At 37.2% G+C, this 22,829-nt stretch overlaps 1 protein-coding gene across 8 annotated transcripts in view; it reads right to left on the bottom strand.

Moving 5' to 3' along the window:
* Positions 1 to 1,858: 1,858 nt before the first annotated feature.
* The window catches only part of fbxo38 (F-box protein 38), a 41,140-nt gene continuing 20,169 nt past the window's right edge, over positions 1,859 to 22,829 (bottom strand). For 7 of the 8 annotated variants that reach the window (XM_060885389.1, XM_060885387.1, XM_060885385.1 and 4 more), the window contains 12 exons: positions 17,847 to 17,989; positions 14,677 to 14,851; positions 14,138 to 14,263; positions 13,789 to 13,962; positions 13,246 to 13,707; positions 9,175 to 9,275; positions 9,003 to 9,105; positions 8,732 to 8,898; positions 7,705 to 7,850; positions 3,486 to 3,589; positions 3,161 to 3,274; positions 1,859 to 2,091 (listed from right to left, as the gene is read on the bottom strand). In XM_060885389.1, the coding sequence (XP_060741372.1) occupies positions 1,913 to 2,091; positions 3,161 to 3,274; positions 3,486 to 3,589; positions 7,705 to 7,850; positions 8,732 to 8,898; positions 9,003 to 9,105; positions 9,175 to 9,275; positions 13,246 to 13,707; positions 13,789 to 13,962; positions 14,138 to 14,263; positions 14,677 to 14,851; positions 17,847 to 17,989 (1,994 nt within the window). In that variant the 3' untranslated portion in view covers positions 1,859 to 1,912. Of the gene's footprint in view, positions 2,092 to 3,160; positions 3,275 to 3,485; positions 3,590 to 7,704; positions 7,851 to 8,731; positions 8,899 to 9,002; positions 9,106 to 9,174; positions 9,276 to 13,245; positions 13,708 to 13,788; positions 13,963 to 14,137; positions 14,264 to 14,676; positions 14,852 to 17,846; positions 17,990 to 22,829 lie in introns of those variants that run through there. The other variant, XR_009649393.1, reaches the window with a different exon arrangement.

The following is a 22,829-nucleotide window of genomic DNA, read 5'->3' as shown; positions in this document are numbered from 1 at the left end:
GATCCGATACCAGCGTTTGCCAGTATTGGCCTGTGTTCTTTTCTGCCTTTAAAACTAAAGAACGTATAGTTATTAAGATTTATTTGTTTCTGGCAAAGAAATACAAAAATCCCCATTACTGGATGAAAAAGTAAGTATTAATGCAGTAGCAAACAGTACTTTTAACTTTTAGTGGTATAATAATCTAAACCATATATACTGCAATTATTAAATTATTTATATAAGTGTATTTATTGTGTAATTATTAAAGTGTAATTATTAACTTATATATATATATAAGTGTATTTTTCTTATAGGTTTTAGAAATAGTCTATGATGTTTGCTGTTCATTAATAAACCACCACGGGCATGGGCGTCGGAAGTAAATAAAAAGTGGGTGTGTCCTGTCCCACACACATATAATGTGGGCGGGTACTGTCATACCATATATATATATATATATATATATATATATATATATATATATATATATATATATATATATATATATATATATATATATATATACACACACACACACACACACACACACACACACACACACCATATAATGGTTCCGACACCCATGACCACGGGTATCGGATTTGGATCGGTCACGCACCACCGATACCCGATCCAGTCAAAATGCTTGGATCGGCGCTGATACCTATCCAAAATATCGGATCGGTACATGCCTATTTGTAATATCAAGCTCTGGTTGTTCCAAATCCTGTGTTCAAGCAAAACTAAAGTTTGTTTCCATATGAAAAAGGTTGAACATTACATATCAGTTGCAGTTAATTTTTCAATAAATATTCAGTTTGGCCCGTGACTTTATCTCAGTTTTATATTTTGGCCCACTGTGAATTTGAGTTTGAATTAGAGTAGTGTGGAAAGACTGAATCCAGTCAGCAGGTGGTAGGATTGCCACACAAGATGACTTACAGGATCTCTTCTGTTGCTTTTTAATTAGAAGAATATGCCAGTAAAACAGAAGGGGCTCCTGAGTGTAAGGTTGTGTAAGGACTGTCAGATTTTTTTTAATCTTTCCCTTATAAAAGGCAGTCTTAGCAGAAATCACAAAAAACTTGAGATTAATTTGACCTAAAAAAAAAATCTCCAAACTATAGTTACTAGTCAATACAACAGTCAATTTGAAGACTTTGCCAGGAAGGACTAAGTCATGGTTCCATTAGTGAAGTGACTTTGCACTGACCCATTAGTTCCTCGATTGCACATTTATAAACTGTAGTAGAAATGACATTATTTACATTTATGTTATTTACTGTCCAGTGTCACCCAAATGATTATGGTTTGTTCCTCATATCATCTGAGGGAGTTTTTCCTTGCTACTATCAACTCCGGCTTGCTCATTAGGGATAGATATTAGAGATGTATATTTTATTACATTTTTAATTAATATTTTAAAATTAGTTTTAAACCTTAAACGTATGTATTTATTTATTTTATTTTTATTATTTATTTGTTCTATTTCTATACTTCTGTAAAGCTGCTTGAGACAATGTGAAGGTTAAAAGCACCAAACAAATAAATTGAATCAAATTGAAATACAGGCGATACTGGTATGTAAAAGAAAATACATATTGTAACTATACGCAATACCCATCAATCACACACATACCACTGCCTTACTCATGGACACACACAGGCACACACAAAGAGAGAGAGAGAGCGAGAGAGGCACTAAGAACCTTAAAGAATGGCACAATGCTTATTTCCCATTACCTTGATTTTAATCTATTGTAAATTTCTATCATTTTTTCATTTCAACAGTTTTTCTAAAAATAAAAGCAACTCTTTTCAACAGTCATCACTGTGCACAGTTTCAAATAATAAATTTACTAGAATCCAAAAGGAGTAAAAAAAATATGTTCTGATTTTAATTTATCATCAAGCCCTCTTACAATTTGCTTTAAATATAGTCATCATCGACAGGATCTCCATGCATATCACTGTAATGGACAAAAATAACAACCACACGTTGGAAAACCCCTAGCTGCATCTGACGACGCTCTGCGATCTCCTCACCAATGGTCTCCATGCAAATATCAGCAGAAAGCTGTCCTTTGCGTCGTGGAGCATAGATAGTAGCTAAAAGAGAGAAAAGTGTAAAAGTTTAAAAGCTTAACCAAACTATATGTGAACTTACAAATGAGCAATGCAGGTTTATTTACATACACAATCCTTCACATATATTGGAACAGAAACATTGTAATGATGAGGGGAAGTATTAACATGATGCTGGCTTAATTGTAAAAGTCTGATAATTTTTAGAATCCCCACACTGATATGCATGATATACTGATATGTAAGACATCAGATAAAAGAAGCAAGATGATATGATATGACCATGTTTATCAATCAAAAATATAAAACCAAAACACCTATCATACACCGTGATCATCAACTTCAGAATCATATTTCTACTCTATAATCCTGACTGATCCTGTATTGTTATTAGTCTATCTCTTCCAGTTTAAGACCAAGACATGTAAGAGCTTTGGATCTTCACAATGATCTCCACAGAAGTATTGTGCTGATTAAGTCATTAGGATTAAATAGCTGTTCTCCATTCATGCTAATTAGGATGAAGCAGCTGGACATTTGGCATGACTGATGTAGAGTCATTACACCTGATTAGTGATTTCCAGACGAGCATACCTATTTTATACTAGTTAAATCTTTTTGATCTATCTACTATTTGATCACAAATATCATTGCGTTTATTTTGTCCACTGTACTGTTGCCCCATCTCATAGAATTCATATATTTGTTAAATATATAATGAATAGTTTAATATAGCTTTAATAATTTATCTACATCTTCTATACTGCATAGTTCTTTATCAGAAACCTTGAATATGGTTAAGTAATAATAAGTATAATAAGTAAATTAACTTAATCATAATCTTAAAATTAATGTGTCAATGTCCAAAAGTGCTATCGAAATATAACTCAACTGAATTAAATTACAGAAAACTATGTGGGAGATAATCACTGTTCCTCGGGTATCATCAGTGGATATACCCGTATATTGAATATACCATATATTCAATATACCCATAATAAAAGTCATTGATACTGGTTTCAAAGATAAATATGATATTTTTATTAGAATCATCCATCTGGTCAACAGAAGCACCACAGTGTTCTTCACTTACTGGATTCATCATCCTCAAAATCACAACGGGCATAACTGTTGGGTACCGCTATGCGCAGAGAACGAAGCCATGGGAAATCAGAGATCATGGAGTAGGGAGCCCCATCGGCTACACCTAATGCAGAGAATGAAGGAGTGAGAACAGTAGTGTTTCAGAGTGAAAACAATGTGCTAAAAAACGAAACAAACAAGGTCTCAATTCATACATTGACTTTTACTTCACGGCACAGGTAGGGAAATCTATTAGAATCTTTTGGTTAATAAATAAATAAACAAACAAACAAAAACAAACAAACTTGCAGGATTCCAAACCCGCTTTCTCTCACCCTCTAAGGTATAGATGTCTCGACCCCATGGGTAGTTAGGATATTTTTTTATGTCTGCTTCTGTTCTTTTGGCCTCTGGGAAGAATTCATTCTTAATTAGTTCCCTGTTGGTTAAACAAAAAAAAGCACTTCAGAGAGTAAATTGGTAGGAATTATAAGGTTTTATGCAGATCCCCAAAGTACTGTGTACTCAGTTGTTGAAGCTTAAAAGGAGAAAATTTTCGAATATTTTTTGAAATTCTTTTTGTATAAAAACAAATATTTTCTGTTTGTGTTTTATACATTAAAACTTTTGATGGGTACAGTTTTTCTGTCTCATCTTATTAGCGCTAATCTAGACACACCCAAATCATAGCAAATGTTATTCATTGTATGACACCACGAGTCACAAGGATTGTATGGGGTGGGTTATTGTCTCCACATATGTGATAATACACACAATATTCATAGTTGTTGACACTCCCTCACATACGCTTTCTCAAACAAAAAAATACCATATAAATGTATTGTTTTATGTGAATGAATGAACAGGATGGTTTATTCAACAAAGTAACAAAAAATCAGGTCTACATAATCCAGGGCACAAAAGTCTGTTTTATGGACCTGTCTCAACATCTTAAAAATTTTGCTTTATTAACAAACAATTGAGAAAAAAAAAACACACACACATGCATACTGCTTATATATTATTATAGCACAATATTTGTTGAAAATTGAGAAATGAGGGTTTTTCCATTATATGTAACTGTTCAAAACATCTTAAAAAAAGATTCTCTGTTATGCTAATTAAAGCATACAGGCCATTTGTCAGATTCTCTTAACCAATTCTGAAACAGGTGAACCCCTGGCCAGCAGGAGCAATCTCTGTACTTCAGGACTTTACTTCTAAGTAATTTTTTAAGTAAATTGGCCATTATCAAAATAGAGGCAAGCAAATTTATGAAAAACTTCAGCTTGAATGGTCTTACAGTTTCTGAGAAACAGTTCTGACACTAGAAGAAGAAGAGGCCTTTATTTGTCACATATACATTACAGCGAAATTCTTTCTTCACATATCCCATCTTTGAAAGATGGGTCAGACCATGGAGTCAACCATGATACAGCATTTGTGGAGCAGTGAGGGTTGGGGGAGGGTTGTTTATGCAAATTAGGCTCCATGTTATTATATCTGATTGTCCTGTGATGGCCATATTGCAACTCTTGAATATACACATGGCCAAAAATATTAGTCCTTCTGGATTTTTTATTAAAATAAAACAATTTGTCCTGCAAAATATTTGTGGCTTGGAATGAAAATTCTAAAATAGGTTGGACAAATTTATTATTACCCTTTGAAAGGAGTCTGAACAGGTTTCTTTTGGTTCACAAGGTGTTTTCTTATAATCATTACTGTAGTCAGGTCAAATAGATGTACTCACTCATCCAGATGCACTATACCCCTGGGAGTGTCACACTAAACAAGTCAATTTACTTGTATAGTGCTTTTAACAAATGGACACTGTCCATTAATCAGCTTGCTAAAGAACTACCAAATTACTAACACAAACTTTAATAATCTTACTCAGGTCAGTAACTCAGAACTACAGAATATGTTTAAGTTCTAATATTGGCTCCAAAGCTACAATATTAGTGTCAAAATATTTGCCCATGCCATTTTTATTTGTTCTGTTATGTCTTCCATCCGAGAGCCCCAATATCGGTGCAAGGAGGACATTCATATGTAAATGAGTTTCATAAACATATAAATATTTAATGTATCTACACATGCAGCATAACAAAACAATGAGAAGAAACTCAAGTATTTAACTAATAACACTACTTTCAATGAAATAAAGCAGAATTCCAACACCAAGAAGTTAAATGGACAGACTGAAAATCTTTGTAAACATGTCGTCCGTACGAATTTTGACTCCTGTAATCATCCATTATATGACACATACACAACCTTGGTTCAGTCAGAAAGCTGAAAATCCAACGTATAATGATCATCACTGTGTGACCAATATTCACAAAATTATAAGAAAAAAACACAAAACAACTGAGCAACCATGACACCAAATTTGCTCTTACCTTTGGTGTTTCAGGATTATAAACCGTATTCCAAGACAAAAATTTGGTTGAATTACAAAATTTCATCTGTCTGCCACTAAAAGAAACTTCTGCTTTTTGTCTCTGTTACTTCTTGCATCTGTGAGTGACTTAAAAAGACAAAAAGTCCATTGGCCACCATTCATGGATCATTCATCATGCATGGTGTTACTGCCTTACTATTGAACTATGCTTCAAGATACGCAAATCTGGGGCTTTTAATTTGATTCTATTGACTTAGAGCTTTTAAAGGTGGGTCAAACACCGATCAAGCCGATGTCACTATTTTCTCACATTATTTCCCTTTTTAAACACTGAAACAGAAAACAGCTGGGTTTAAAAAACACGAAAAGAGGTGGGTTTTCATCATGCTAAAAGTTTTTACACCCTCAGGTCATCTGAACAGCATACAGGAACACCTTAACCCTTAGATATCCTTCCACAAAGACCTCTCTATAATATTTCTGATACAAAATAGATAAATCATTTCTATCTGTCTTGAAACAGTTAATGGTGAGATGTTATAAAATAGATTTAGAGAGATTTTGGGCTTCGACATGAATGATTGCACAGGGAGATATATATATATATATACACACACACACACACGTGTGTGTATATATATATATATATATATATATATATATATATATATATATATATATATATATATATATATATATATATACACATATATATATATATATATATATATATATATATACACACATATATATATATATATATATATATATATATATATATATATATATATATATATATATATATATATACACACATATATATGTGTGTATATATATATATATATATATATACATACATACATACATACATACATATATATATATATATATATATATATATATATATATATATATATATATATATATATATATATATATTTTTTTTTTTTTTTATGAGGAATTTTACCTACCTATATTTTTAGTCAGATCTGTAATTTGACAAACAAGTGGTCAGTAATCATCATTTAGATTTGAGTCATGAGTTATAGATCTTTGGGTATAAAAAGCTCTGCCTCATTATAATTGATTCAACGTTTCATTCAGTGTATTAAGTGTCAATAATACATTGACAAAGTTTGTGAATTGATGCCACCCAAAACAATTCGGCCATTTGGGCCCTATGACTATGCTCCATCCTGAAAAAGGGCTGATTTTGTTCAAATCCATCTAAAATTTCAGGTTTTATTACTTACTGACAAATTTAAGTTCTGTCATTCAAGAATTGATTTATATGTAAAACCCATCTTGTTTTTACAAAGGCCGATATGTTTTTAATCATTGTTAAGGATCAAACATTCAAGCATTTTACAGAAATTTTCAGATATTCAAAAGCCAAAACAGTTCAAAAAAGGAACTGAGGTTCAAATACGGATTATAAGAGTAATTAACTGTATTTTACACATTTTTGTCACTATACTCTACTTGCTACTTGCCAAAATTCATGCCGATCAGATGCCTTTTAAACAAAATATAGACAAAATAAAACTCAGGAACTCTGCTAATAATGTGTTTTACTTTATCTCATACATCTTTGGATAAATTCATTATAGCCCCCTATTCACATGGGTATAAAATTTCTGTTTATTATAGACCTAACTAACAAATTTCATGGCGATGGCTTGAAGAAAAATGCGGTCTTATAGATGTAAATTAATTTATGGTCTGGCAGACAATGACTATTTGAAATATAGTGGTTATAATGTTTACACATTAAGACACATTTTTGAGGATCAGATGTTTGCTGCACAATTTTAAACTAAAATTATGGATATATAGCAAAAAAAAAAAAAATTACAAGTATGTCTAGCAATAAATTATTTTTTAAAAGAAAAGAAAGCATAAGGAAACCATGGATATGAAAATAAGTTTTACATTACAATTTATCAGAGTGCAAAAACAAGAAGATTGGCCCTAAAGTGCCTAACATTTCGATTTCAACTGGACCAGTATGTATATGCATCATGGTCTGCTCAGTCTACAATATGGTTTGTGCCTGTTGATCATGTGTACATCATAAATATTTATATAATATATAAATTTATAATAAGACAAAGTTTTCTCATTAACATGTGAACAGGTATACATACTGACTGATGTTAGCGACAGTGTCCATCCAGCTCCGTACCCTCACTTTGTTCCTGACATTGGGGGGGTTACTGAACTCATGGATAATTGCGATGTGGTATGGGTAGGGACCACTGAACAACTTTCTCTCCAAAGCCAACGAATCAATCTAAAGAGCAAAATTCACCTTTATATAAGCCAAGAAATTTAACACATGTACTGTCACTATTTTAAGTGCAGTTTAATAGCATAATAGGTTTAGTCAAAATAACATTTCAAATTTCTTTGCAAGCAGGTTGCAAACACATGTCAATCATTATAGAACTGTAGGTGTTATTTAAAATGTAAAGAATATTACATGCAAAAGATAAACCTGTATTCTTTGTAAACAGTTGTTGTTGACAAAAGAATAATAAAACGAGTTAAAGGTAGGGTCTCCGATTTTTGAAAGCCAATGTTGACATAAAATCACCAAAACAAACAGGCCCCTAGCCCAAATGGGTCCCACCCCTATATTGATAGCTCCGCCCACACATACATACACAACCCAGGCAACTAATGGAAAGAAATGTCTATCATAGCTGAAGGGAAGAACAATACGATTGCAGATTAACAAACAAGCAAAAATGACACACAAGCATTATCATGCAAAGGACGGCATATATTAGTTATTATTTGTGTAGTAACAGCATTTAGCTCAGGAGTTATTGACTCGGGGAAACTCCGATCTGTGAATATGAAGCTGATCCTATATTAACACGGGTCCTACTTCTTGCCTTATCGTAAGCCTTTCTTCGCTTTCTTTCTTTGTTTTTATCCTCCATGTGAATGTTAAAACCACTTTCTGCTAATGTCACACATGCGCACTGAACACTCTCTCCGCATATATTCACAAGACCCGCCCTTTTCTCCTCATTGGCTACACGTTTGTTTTGATTTTTTTTTAGTTTTTGGCCTGACTCAGTTTTCTGAAGCATTTCTCAAAAATCGGAGACCCTACCTTTAATCATATCTTACAAACCATCTTTATGTAATACAGTAGAGCCTGACCTGTGTCATAGGACGCAAGTACACAATGCGATTTCTTTCAGGAGGTATGCTTAACACCTGATCCAAGACCTGTTCTATGTCCAACTTCTTGCATTGAGCAAAATCAAAGCGGTTCACTATGGGTGAATTCTGCACCTTTAGGTACTTCAGCACCCTGCAGCGAGTGGCTAAACAAATCACAGTTGCAAAAACCAGTCAGTAGAGTTTGAGGTACTGGCTATAGACTAGACTGTACCTTTCTAAGTGTCAAAATGATTTATGTCAAACTCACCATGGACAAACATCATTTTAGGGCAGTCCTTCATGACAAGGTCTGTGATGCCACAGTTTGACAGTGTGATTCCCACTAGATTTTTGGATTTCAATGTGAGCACCTAAAAGAAGCAAAGATTTCTAGTACAATAAATTCTGATATTTCTAATTTAAAAATTCAGGCAGCCCACCTGTACATGGTCATCCTCAGTGACCGGGTCACTGGTGCTGGTTGACTTGTCTGCAGTGCTTTTTCTTTTCACTGCTATCCGTGGCATAGGTTTGGAATTTCCTACAGGTATGGGGTAAATGAACACACTAGTCATATTTCAATGACTTGTCACAATTTTGTCTATGAAAGCCTTAGTGAATAAATAATTGTCTGGAAAAGCTTATATCTTCAGAGATACTTATTTTGGCATTTTGGAAAAAATGGTAAATGGTGCTAAATTTAAATTAAAAACCATCTCATTAAATTTAGTACATTTTGGTATCGTTCCGCTCATGAGATGTTAAACATGGGGTGTTAAACAACCCACCCATGTGACTTGAGGTGTTTTTTTTGTTGCCCAAATGTGCCCTGTTAGATTGACTGTTTAAACAATTAATAGCTTTTAACGTCTACAGTCGGTTTCACATTGGATTTTAAATGGATTTAATAAACTGAATTGAAAAATCCAAGAAAACAAACAACTAAAAGAATCTATAAGCCATCTCTATAAGCATTAAAAAAATACAACAGTCTTCTCAGTGTTTTCTCAGTTGGAGCAAGAGATCTCCAACAATTTGGAGATGGTTATATTCAATATTTTTCTGTCCCTTATATTTCATGTTCATATTTGACACACTTAAATGATTGAGATCTTGAGGCTTTGAAACTCTAGCAAACCACGGGGAGAGCCATTATCCACAAATAGAGAAAACATTGTGAACCTTCCGAGTCAGTGTTCATGATTCAACAATAAGAAAAAGAGTGGGCAAAAATAGCATCAGTGGGAGAGTTCCAAGATGAAAGCCACAGCTGACCGCCAAGAACACAAAGGGTCATCTCACATTTCCCCCAAAAAAATTATCCTCAAGCCATTTTGGACAAACATTCTGTAGACTGATGAGACAAGTTTTTGGAACGTGTAGAAATTGGAAGTTTTTGGAAAACAGTACCAACAGTCAAACATAGTGGTGGTAGTGTGGTGGTTTGGGCCTGCTTTTCAGCTTTAGGACCTGGACAAAAGTCCAGACTTAAATCTGATTGAGATGCTGTCTCATGACCTTAAACAGGCCGTTCATGATCGAAAACCTTTCCTTTTTTAACCTGAATTAAAACAAATCTGCAAAGAAGAGTGGGCCAAAAGTCCCACTGTTGTGTGAAAGACTCAACCAGCTATTAGGTTCAGTGGCAATACTTTTTCACATAGAGCCAGGCAGGTTTGATTAGCTTTTTCCCCCTAATAAAATAAGTCATCATTTAAAAACTGCATTTTGTATTGACTTGAGTAATCTTTGGCCAATATAAAAATTTGCTAGATGATCTGAATTGTTTATGTCTGAAAAATATGCAAAATTATATGCTATTTATGAATACTCACATTACAAATAAACCTGTTTGATATGGCAAAAAACAAAAATGTTATAAATTCTGTCTCTGATTTGCCAGAAAACATCTTGATGATCCCCAAGACTTTTGGGAAAATACTCTGTGGACTGATGAGACAAAAGTTGAACTTTTGGAAGGTATGTGACATCTGGCATAAATGTAACATTGCGTTTCAGAAAAAGAACAAAGTACCAACAGTAAAATATGGTGGTGGTAGTGTGATCATCTGGGGCTATTTTGCTGCTTCAGGACCTTGAAAACTTGCTGTGATAAATGGAACCATGAATTCTGCTGTCTACCAAAAAATCCTGATGGACAATCTGCTGACTTTGACTGGGGACATTCTCGGATGGTGGAAGGAGTACTTCGAGGATCTCCTCAACCCCACCGACATGTCTTCCACTGAGGAAGCAGAGACTGAGGGCTCGGTTGTGGACTCGTTGATCCCCAAGCTGAGGTCACTGAAGTAGTTGAGAAGCTCCTCAGTGGCAAGGCACCATGGGGTGGATGAGATCCGCCCCGAGTACCTCAAGTCTCTGGATGTTGTGGGGCTGTCTTGGTTGACACGCCTCTGCAACATCGCGTGGAGGCTGGGGACAGTGTCTCTGGACTGGCAGACTGGGGTGGTGGTCCCTCTGTTTAAGAAGGGGGACCGGAGGGTGTGTTCCAACTTCAGGGGGATCACACTCCTCAGCCTCCCCGGAAAAGTCTATGCCATGGTATCTGAGAGGAGAATTCGGCCGATAGTCGAACCTCGGATTCAGGAGGAACAATGCGGGTTTCATCGTGGAACACTGGACCATCTCTATACCCTCACCAGGGTTCATGGGAGTTTGCCCAACCTGTCCACATGTGCTTTGTGGCTCTGGAGAAGGCATTCGACTGTGTCCCTCATGGTGACCTGTGGGGGGTACTCTGGGAGTATGGGGTCCGGGGCCCTCTGCAAAGGGCTGTCCGATCCCTATATGACCGGAGCAGGAGTTTGGTTCGCATAGCCAGCAGTAAGTCAGACTTGTTCCCGGTGCATGTTGGACTCCGGCAGGGCTGCCCTTTGTCACCGGTCCTGTTCATTATTTATATGGACAGGATTTCTAGGCGCAGTCGGGGGCCGGAGGGAGTCCGGTTTGGGGACCACAGGATTTCGTCTCTGCTTCTTGCAGATGATGTTGTCCTGTTGGCTTCTTCAAATCAGGACCTTCAGTGTGCACTGGGACGGTTTGCAGCCGAGTGTGAAGCGGCGGGGATGAGAATCAGCACCTCCAAGTCCGAGGCCATGGTTCTCAGCTGGAAAAGGGTGGCTTGCCCCCTTCAGGTTGGCGGAGAGCTCCTGCGTCAAGTGGAGGAGTTTAAGTATCTTGGGGTCTTGTTCACAAGTGAGGGAAGGATGGAGCGGGAGATCGACAGGTGGATCGGTGGATCTTCTGCAGTGATGCGGTCGATATACTGGTCTGTTGTGGTGAAGAAAGAGCTGAGCCGCATTTACCAGTCGATCTATGTTCCTACCCTCACCTATGGTCATGAGCTTTGGGTCATGACCGAAAGGACAAGATCCCGGATACAGGTGGCCGAAATGAGTTTCCTCCGTAGGGTGGCTGGGCGCTCCCTTAGAGATAGGGTGAGGAGCTCGATCACTCGGGAGGAGCTCAGAGTAGAGCCGCTGCTCCTCCACATCGAGAGGAGTCAGCTGAGGTGGCTCGGGCACCTGTCTCCTCCCGGTTGGACGCCCCGGGAAGACCTAGGACATGATGGAGGGACTATGCCTCTCGGCTGGCCTGGGAACGCCTCGGTATTCCCCCGGAAGAGCTGGAGGAAGTGTCTGGGGAGAGGGAAGTCTGGGCATCCCTGCTTAGTCTGCTGCCCCCGCGACCCGGCCCCGGATAAGCGGTAGATGATGGACGGATGGATGGACAGTGTGCGGCCATCTGTTTGTGACCTCAAGCTGAAGCAAACTTGGGTTCTGCAGCAGGACAAATGATCCAAAACACACCAGCAAGTCCACCTCTGAATGGCTGAAGAAAAAAACAAAATGAAGACTAGAGTGGCCTAGTCAATGTCTTGACCTGAATCCTATTGAGATGCTCTGGCAGGACCTTAAAAAGGCGGTTCATGCTCAAAAACCCTCCAATGTGGCTGAATTACAACAATTCTGCAAAGATGAGTGGACCAAAATTCCTCCACAGTGCTATAACAGTCTCATTGCAAGTTATCACAAATGCTTGATTGCAGTTCTTGCTGCTAAGGGTGGCCCAACCAGTTATTAGGTTTAGGTGGCAAGCACTTTTCACACAGGGCCATGTAGGTTTGGATTTTGTTTTCTCTTAATAATGAAAACCTTCATTTAAAAACTGCATGTTGTGTTTACTTGTGTTATCTCTGACTAATATTTAAATATGTTTCATGATCTGAAACATTGAAGTGTGACAAACATGCAAAAAAAAAAATCAGGAAGGGGCAAACACTTTCACACCACTATATATAATAGAACGTCTATAATAGATTCCACTTTTCACAACAATCTGGGTAGTTAGTGTATATTCATATACATCATACATCAAGGCTTTCTAAAGCAGTACAAAAAATAACTTAAAACTGAAGACATTATTAAATTTCATCATTAGATTTAAAGCAGTTATTTGTTGCTTAAAGGGTCTTATTCTATTAATCTTACCCGAGTCAGTAGTTAAGGGGACAGTGCACAGTTTACTGCAAGCACGGGTTATTGGTCGACTGGAAAACATGTCTTTGGAAGTTGTGTGGGACTCCACTCCACCTTGGTGCCCTATTGTGCTGGTTTCTGCTTTAGCTCTCTGCTTGGAGACATGGTGGGTTGATCGGCTCACCTCTCCTCCTGGCTCACTGAAGGTGGCATGAGTGCTGCTCTCTGAGCCTAAGCAAGTCATGCTACAAGTGCAATGTGCCCTCACACTATCTTCATCCCTTTCTCCTGCATTTCTTGGCGCTCTCCAGTCCACAGAGCAGACACATGACCCATTATTCTTGTCTTGGTCAGTATCCACTGCTGTTTCATTGGCTGCTTTTATGTCCAATTTAATTTGTTCACTCGTCACCTGGCAGCCTTTGTCATAGCTGGGATACTTCACTCCCCGGCGTAATGGAGTTTTCCCTTTATCTGAAAAACAAAGAAATATTTATTTGTTGGAATGTTTTGGTGCACATTTAATGAGGACAGTGATACCCGAGTTTTCATTACCTCTTGTGGCTAGTTCTTCTATATCATCTCTCTTCTCCTGCATGTATGACTGAGGGTACTGTTGAGAGGAGCAAAATACACCTTGGGACTTGTCTGGAGCCTCGTCATCATCACTGTCAGAGTCAGACGCCACTACCGGAATTTTCTTAACGACAGGCTGTACACCACTGGGCCCTACAAAATTATATCTCAATTTAACTTACACGTGACACACTACATCATCTGGTTTGTGGACACCAGACCATCACACCCATATGGAGGCATCTCCCAAACTGGAGGCACACTATATAGTGTGATGGCCATATAGCGTGGGTCCTCCACAAAGTAATGGTAATATTCAGCTTCATACCTGCTTGTTCTTCATCCTGATCTGGTGTATGACAGGAAGCTTTAGACTCCTTTTCTGGACTGGCATCAATTATCTGTGGCTCAACCTCAATATTCTCCACCATCAAGCCTTCAACATCATGGATCTCTGCATAAAACATACATAACAGTTAAAGAATTTCCATAACAACAGGTGTGTATTTAAATTTTGTAGTGCCTAAAGCAGAGGTGTCCAAACTTATCCAGAAAAGGCCAGTGTGCAGGTTTACATTTACAGGGCAGGTGTCCTTATCCAGTAAGACTTTTGTTTTATCAAATTTTTTTAATACAACTGAACAATTGAGGGTTAAGGGCCTGGGCCAATGTCTTAAAGACTGAGGTACCACATCCCAATTTCATTCCAACCAAGTAGAAGCCACACTTGAATCTACTGAAAGAGAAGATCAACTTATTAAACATGTTGAATCAGGTGTGGCTCCTTCTTGACTGGTATGGAAACCTGAACCCACACTGGCCCTTCGTGGTTAAGATTGGACACCCCTGGCCTAAAGTATAACATACCCTCAACTCTGTGTGGTGCCATGTCAACAGCATTGTCCCGATTATGTGGTTGAATATTGTCATTATTATTGTTCTGGTGATTGTTGTTGTTGTTCTGGTTAGGGTTCTGGTTACTGACTAGAGCAGAGGATACACCAATTCCTGTGCCTGCACTCAGACCAACCCGAGCACAACCCTGCAGAAGATAAACAACCAGTGTCAGGAAATTACAACCATAGAGGAAATGAAATGAGTCCTGATCAAGCTGAAACAGACAAATATGTTTGAAATTTTACAGTTACAATTTCTAATAAATTGTCATTTACTTATTCATTGCTTCTTTGCTGTTTTTAAATGTGGTCTTTTAGCATGGATGTGACTACTTTGATGACCGTGGCCCTTGTTCCTTCAACTCAATCACATTTTCTACTGTATTGCTCAAAATTTATAGTGCTGTTTAAAGGTTGTGAAGCCCTTGAGCAGTTCACAGAGTTTTCTGTTGTTTTCTGTTGTGGCTATGTGGCAATTTTTTTAAGATAGCGGTTATCAAATCTCTGATTAAAAAACCTGCCCTTGACCCAAGCCAGCTGTCCAACTATAGGCCAATATCAAACATCCCCTTTATCTCCAAGATCATAGAAATTTTTGAAGCAGTTATGCTCATACCCACATAGGAATAATATTCATGAAATGTACCAGTCAGGATTGTGAGGCCTCATCATAGCACAAAGACAGCACTGTTTTTTCTTGATAGGCTAAAACTTGATGATGTTTTTAAAGAGACAGCTAAGGTCTTATTTGATCGATCTCTGTCAGTTCATATATCTAAATGGCGACTATTCAATAGAAAAATTGGTACACATTTAATAGCTAGCAATAGTACTTGGTTGATAATTTAAATTTACAGTGTAAATTAAAATAGTTTACAGAAAGTGTTCAAGGATCAAAACTTATGTACTTAATTACAAATAAAGTTTCCAGCCCCACTTTAATTGAAACAGTAGAAGTCTTATTTTGTGTTTCTATAGTTTGTTTTCAGTTGAGGATATTTCTCATTATTTATTACAATATTTTTTAACAATGTTTTTAACATTAACTTTCAGTGTTTTGATTTAATGTTTAAATATTTAACTTAACGTTTGATGAATATTTTTTAAACGTTTTATGTAAAGGTTTGAGATGATTTATTTTAAGAGACTTTTTAAATATACAGTATTTTAAGAGACTTTTTATTTTGTCTTTCAAAATAAAATTATATTACAATATTCAGCATGTGTCAACAATTTATGTGTTTCATCCTAATAATTCAGAAAATGCATGGGAATTAAGTGTTTCTCTGCAGAATTTTTTTTATGTTCTCACTTTATGGAAGGTGTTAGATCATAATATGGGATTTGAATCTTAGTATGGTGCCACACATCACCACAACAGTGCTTCACTCTCCAGTTGTTTTAGTGTTTTTGTTAGATTTTCCTGTTTTGTGTTTATCAAACACTTTACATGTGTGTATTTTTTTGTATTCTCATCTTGTGTTGTCTGTGTACTGGAAGCCATTCTTTAAGAACAAAAGCTTTAATTCTGAATTGCTAGAGGAGTTGATAGATCATGGAGATCATGGTCTGAGAACTACTAGAAAATGCTAGAAACTTTCACACAATTCTTACCTACAGTACATTTCATTTCATTATCCTTTGTTAATCTTTGGGTGTGTGTATGTTTATGTATTAGAATAGGTTCTGTGTATTAGAACAATATAATAAAGACTAATTTTTAAAGGAAAGTTTGTGTTTCATGATTCAGAATTTGTCTTTTTTTATTGTATTCACTATATTTAGAATATTATGTTCAGCAGTCACAGACATATATCATGCGGAATTATTAATACACAAAGCTTAACTTATCACTGGAAAAATTAGTTGATCGAAATATAAATTTTGCAAAATTTCCCCGGCTTGTGTAGTTTAATGCACATCAGGCTAAATAGTAAAATGTCCTTACATATTTTCATGGAAAATATAAGCAAGTATATCTATAACACTAAATTTCTTACATTAGATTGTGAACAATTTGAGGATGTTAATCATTAAATCATTAATTATTCGCTTAGATGCTGTCTTAATTTTGAAACATATTAGGAAAAAATCTCCTTCAGTGCAATACTAACATTATTATTATAAAAACAGGAATCAAAGTAATTAACCAAAATGCAAATGAGGGTTAAATTGTTATATAATGAAATCAATTATATTAATTAAATTTGAAGTAAATTGCTTACTGTCACAAGGAAATTTCTCTTGTCTTTAAACCATTCCAGTGCATTTCCTCCAATGTCTTTGGTGAAGTCTTTGCTTGAATAACATTAAATGATATATGACTACTATGTGGATGCTAAAAGAAAACACCACTTCAGCACCTCTGGTGTGGAAAGCAGGTGAGCACCTGGCTGCAGGGCTGGGTGGTAGGAGTGCTGAAGGCCAGCCAATTAAAGTGATGGCAAAAACTAATCACCCTCAATGAGGAGGAAGGGGAATATCTTAGGGATTCAGCACACACAGAAAGGTAGCGGTCTTTTCATGTTTTTCTGCGAGCTGATAACAAAAGCAAGGATGATGCTCCCTGAACTTGATGCACCCTGCAAAGTGCCCTGTCGCTACTCAGCACAGCCTTATAACTCATTGCTACAAAGCACACTGCAGACAACAGCACCCTTCCCCATCTGTTTACCTTGCCTCACCTGAAGGACCTCTCAATATAAGAGAACAATTTATTCCACCACACTTGTTTATTGTGTGTGTCTAGACAAGGGGTCTCCAATCTTATCCGGAAAGGGCCGGTGTGGGTGCAGGTTTTCATTCCAACCAAGCAGAAGCTGTGTTACCGCAAAGAGCCGCATCATACACATGGGCAAACTTGAACATCACCTTTTTTTTCCATGCCATTTTGAGAGTGAACTTGACACAAATTGTTTACTCAAATGATCTTGCTCCTACTGGGAAACTTTGAGGTATTTTCATCACACTCACATCCGCATTTGCAAAATACCGTAGCATCAATTTAATGAATAAGTGGGGTAGACCGATACTATTATGCATCCTAGAGTCTATTATTTAGATGATCAAAACTTTTGTGTTAGTGTACATTAACTTGTGTACTTGTTATTTATACATGTACAGGATCAAGGTCACACTCACCTTTGGGGGCTCACGGAACATCTGGTCTAGGGAGATGAACTCCAGATTGGGCAGCATTTCAATACACTGGCAAAAGGACTCAAGCTTAATGGCATGACAGCGCACTAGGGTAAGATCCAGCAATCTGCTCCAGCGAGAATTATCTAATGGAAAGCAAATGTGTAGGTCATTTGGTCAACATGCACAAATAGAGTTAAAACATTAAAGCTGAAACACAGCATAAAAAGTATGGCAGGGATGAACCCTGTGGTTATGTGATTTACTATATGGACAAAAGTGTTTTATTTTCCTGATGCCTTCCTAAAAATGACTAAGCACTGTGAAAAACAGCTGATTAACTGACTCTCAATGACCAATTAAGATAATTTATTTAAACAAACAAACATAAGTAACTATCCTTTTCTTTCTGATACAAGTGCATTTTTGTGGAGAGGCACCAGGACATGGAGATTGCTCTAGCATAGTCACCAATTCAGCAGCTGTTTAATCAAGCAAAAACACAATTTCACACAAATCCTCTGCACTTTAACATTTAGTATGCGGAAGATTGAAGAATAAAAACATTGCCAAATTCACATCCCCAACTGTACAATTTAAGCTTAATACAAACACTACACAGAGCTGAGAAGATACACTGAAGTGCATCCCTCCCAACAAATAAGTACTCTGAATTTCCACAGTTGATGTGCAGAGTATACCAACAAAAAGCTGCTTGACCCCACAACATTCCTAGCAGAGTGCTTGGGATACAGTATGTGCAGATAGTAGACAGCTAGCAGATGCCATCACTGACATCAGTTTTGGTAGAATTAACAGTAAAATAACCTAACTTCATAAGCAGGTAATTAATCTTAAAATTAATAGTATTAATCTGTCTAAATTGCATATTTTGCTGATATGTACTTGTGATATAAAACCTTTCACCATTCAGCAAAAATGCAGAAACAAGATGTTAAAAATATGGTGTGTGTTTTTGTTAAATTACATTGAAATTTAAATATACAATGGATTTCTCTATTTTCTAAACTTTTCTTTACCATTGAATTTACACAACACACGTATCACTCTGAAGGTGCAAAATATTTTTTACTGTGAAACAAACAATAATTAAGACAAACAGAAATCACCAGGATCCATAAGTATTCACCCCCTTTGCTGTGAAACCCATAAATAAGATGTAGTCCACCCAATAAACCTCAGTAGTCCCATAATTAGTTGATTACAGTATAATAATACCCCAAAATTTAAACATCCATTAACTCCATTATAACTAAATAAAAAGAAAATAGCACCACTATAAACCTGACAAGAGAAGACTGCTTTCCAAAACTGACAAGACCATAAATTAGAGATGCAACAAAAACCAAAAAGATAACGCTGAAAGTGCTGCAAAGACAGGGATCCCTCCACAGCAGGGATGGTAGTATCCGTCAATAGGATGAGTAGAAGGTTGGCCAGATGAAAATGCTGTTGCATAAAGACAGAAGGTTGAAAGATAAGATAAGATAAGAAACGATGTTTGGATCCTGTCAAACAGCATGCCAAACAGATGAAGCACATGCAAGAAGTTTCTGTGGTCAGATGAGAATAAATTTGAACTGTTTAGCCATAATTGTGTGTTGCAAACCAAACACTTCACCATCTCCTTGAGAACAGCATCATGCTGTGGGGATGCTTTTCATTGTGAAATAAAACCAAAACAAAACCAAAACAAAACTTTTAAGGATTGAAGAAAAAAAGGATGGCACTAGGTACAGAGGTTTACCTTTCAGTAGGTCAATGATCCTAAACATACTGCTAAAGCTACATGGTAAAAGAAACACAAATGTCTTGGAATGGCCTAATCAAAGCACAGACTTCAATCCAATTGAGAATCTTTGGCATACTTGAAGTTTACTGTGCAGCAGCATATCCAAACTCAATTGAAGGAGCTGGAGCAACTTTGCCCTGAAACTGAAAATCCCAGTGCATGGATCAATTCAAGAAGAAGCTTTTATTGTCATTCCAACCATATATACAGTGGGGCAAAAAGTATTTAGTGCAAGTTCTCCCACTTAAAAAGATGAGAGAGGCCTGTTATTTTCATCATAGGTACACTTCAACTATGAAAGACAAAATGAGAAAAAAAAAAATCCAGAAAATTACATTGTCATTGATTTTTAAAGAATTTATTTGCAAATTATGGTGGAAAATAAGTATTTGGTCACCTACAAAAAAAGCAAGATTTCTGGGTTCTTCTTTAAGAGGCTCCTCTGTTCTCCACTCGTTTCCTGTATTAACAGCACCTGTTTGAACTCGTTATTAGAATAAAAGACACCTGTCCACAACCTCAAACAGTCAGACTCCAAACTCCACTATGGCCAAGGCCAAAGAGCTGTCAAAGGACACCAGAAACAAAATTGTAGACCTGCACCAGGCTGGGAAGGCTGAATCTGCAATAGGTAAGCAGCTTGGTGTGAAGAAATCAACTGTGGAGGCAATTATTGGAAAATGGAAGACATACAAGACCACTGAAAATCTCCCTCAATCTGGGGCTCCACGCAAGATCTCACCCTGTGGGGTCAAAATGATCACAAGAACGGTGAGCAAAAATCCCAGAACCACACGGGGGGACATAGTGAATGACCTGCAGAAAGCTGGGACCAAAGTAACAAAGGCTACCATCATTAACACACTATGCCGCCAGGGACTCAAATCCTGCAGTGCCAGACGTGTCCACCTGCTTAAGCCAGTACATATTCGGGCCTGTCTAAAGTTTGCTAGAGAGCATTTGGATGATCCGGAAGAGGATTGGGAGAATGTCATATGGTCAGATGAAACCAAAATAGAACTTTTTGGTAAAAACTCAACTTGTCGTGTTTGGAGGAGAAAGAATGCCGAGTTGCATCCAAAGAACACCATACCTACTGTGAAGCATGGGGGGTGGAAACATCATGCTTTGGGGCTGTTTTTCTGCAAAGGAACCTGGACGACTGATCCGTGTAAAGGAAAGAATGAATGGGGCCATGTATCATGAGATTTTGAGTGAAAACCTCCTTCCATCAGCAAGGGCATTGAAGGTGAAACGTGACTGGGTCTTTCAGCATGACAATGATCCCAAACACACTGCCTGGGCAACAAAGGAGTGGCTTCATAAGAAGCATTTCAAGGTCCTGGAGTGGCCTAGTCAGTCTCCAGATTTCAACCCCATAGAAAATCTTTGGAGGGAGTTGAAAATCTGTGTTGCCCAGCAACACCCCCAAAACATCACTGCTACCTTGTGGAGACTTACAGAAAACTTTTGAACTCTGTCATTGCCAACAAAGGGTATATAATAAAGTATTGAGATGAACTTTTGTTATTGACCAAATACTTATTTTCCACCACAATTTGCAAATAAATTCTTTAAAAATCAGACAATGTAATTTTCTGGATTTTTTTTTTCTTATTTTGTCTCTCACAGTTGAAGTGTACCTATGATGAAAATTACAGGTCTCTCTCATCTTTTTAAGTGGGAGAACTTGCACAGTTGGTTGCTGACTAAATACTTTTTTGCCCCACTGTAGCTAGCACAATATACAGTGAAATAAAACAATGTTTCTCCAGGACCATACACAAAATAGCACTTACCAGTGTGCATACAGTAAGTACATTGTGCAACTAAAGCAATTGCAAACATTCAAAAATAAGTAGTAGCAACAGTTTGATAAGGTCTTGAAAATGTGGTGTGAAAAACAGCAATTAAGTGAGTGATTAGAGTAATTTACACAGTTGTGTGTGTGTGTGTATGTTAAGTATAGTTCAGTCCTGTTTGTTAAGGAGTCTGATGGCTTGAGGGAAGAAACTATTGCAGTCTGGTTGTGAGGGACCGAATTCGACAATACCTTTTCCCAGATGGTATGAGCAATGGAGGGATGTGTGGGGTCATTCACAATGCTGTTGGCTAGTTGGTGCAGCGTGTTTTATGAATTTTGGTGATGGAGGGAAGAAAGATGCTGATGATCTTCTCAGTTGTCCTAACTATCCGCTGCAGGATCTTGTGATCTGAGAAGGTGCAGCTCCCAAGCCAGATGCTCGCAATGGACTCTATAAAACATGGGGGGAGGGAGATGTGCCTTCCTCAGCCTTCGTAGGAAGTAGAGGCACTGCTGGGTTTTCTTACTGATGTAGCTGGTGTTGAGTGACATGGTGAAGTTCTCCGCCAGACAAACACCAAGAAATTTGGTGCTCTTGATGATCTCCATCGAAGATCTGTCAATGTTGCAGCTACAAAAGTGGTAGCGGAGTCTTGACTTGCCTCATGAAAAGCCTCTCAAAGCACTTCATCATGATGGGTGTGAGTGCGACAGGACAATCATTGAGGCAAAACACTGTAGACTTCTTTGGCATGGGGTGATTTTGGTTGTCTTAAGGCATGTGGGAACCATGGCGCTCCTCAGGGAAATGGTGAAGATGTAAGTAAAGACTTCTGCTAGCTGAACATTCCAAGTGCGCTCTAACAGGAATGTTGTCTGGTCCAGCAGACGTCCGTGGGTTAATTCCGTGGGTTAACTGGATTTGCATTCGTCCCAATGTACTGCCGTATACAAGGCGACATCTAGTGTATATATCTATGGTGCACAACAACTAACCTGCAAAGTTCAAGGACCAGAGAGGTCACTACTGTAAACCAACAAAAAGCCATGAAAATCAATTTTCTAAAACAAAATATCATAAAAAGTTATTGCATACATACAAGGCTTTCCTTTGATCAATTATTGAAAACCACACCTATCAATAAATGCTGTAAATACACCACTTTGATGTTAAAAATTGTTATATATAATTAATTCAACAGCAGCTTTGAGCAAGGTTTTTAATATTTATGTAAAGAGGGGAGATATCAACCACTGCTACAATAAACAAATAGAAAAAAAGACTATTAATTAAATTCATCTATGTAAGGACTGTGTGTTTACCCAGTTGCCTGAAATAAAATAAGAAAAACTGTGCCAAAATCCAATG

This window comes from Tachysurus vachellii, chromosome 13 (genome assembly GCF_030014155.1).
Source record: "Tachysurus vachellii isolate PV-2020 chromosome 13, HZAU_Pvac_v1, whole genome shotgun sequence".
Taxonomy (NCBI): Eukaryota; Metazoa; Chordata; class Actinopteri; order Siluriformes; family Bagridae; genus Tachysurus; species Tachysurus vachellii.
Note: the sequence above shows the minus strand (reverse complement) of the source record. Positions and strands in the feature narration are given on the sequence as shown.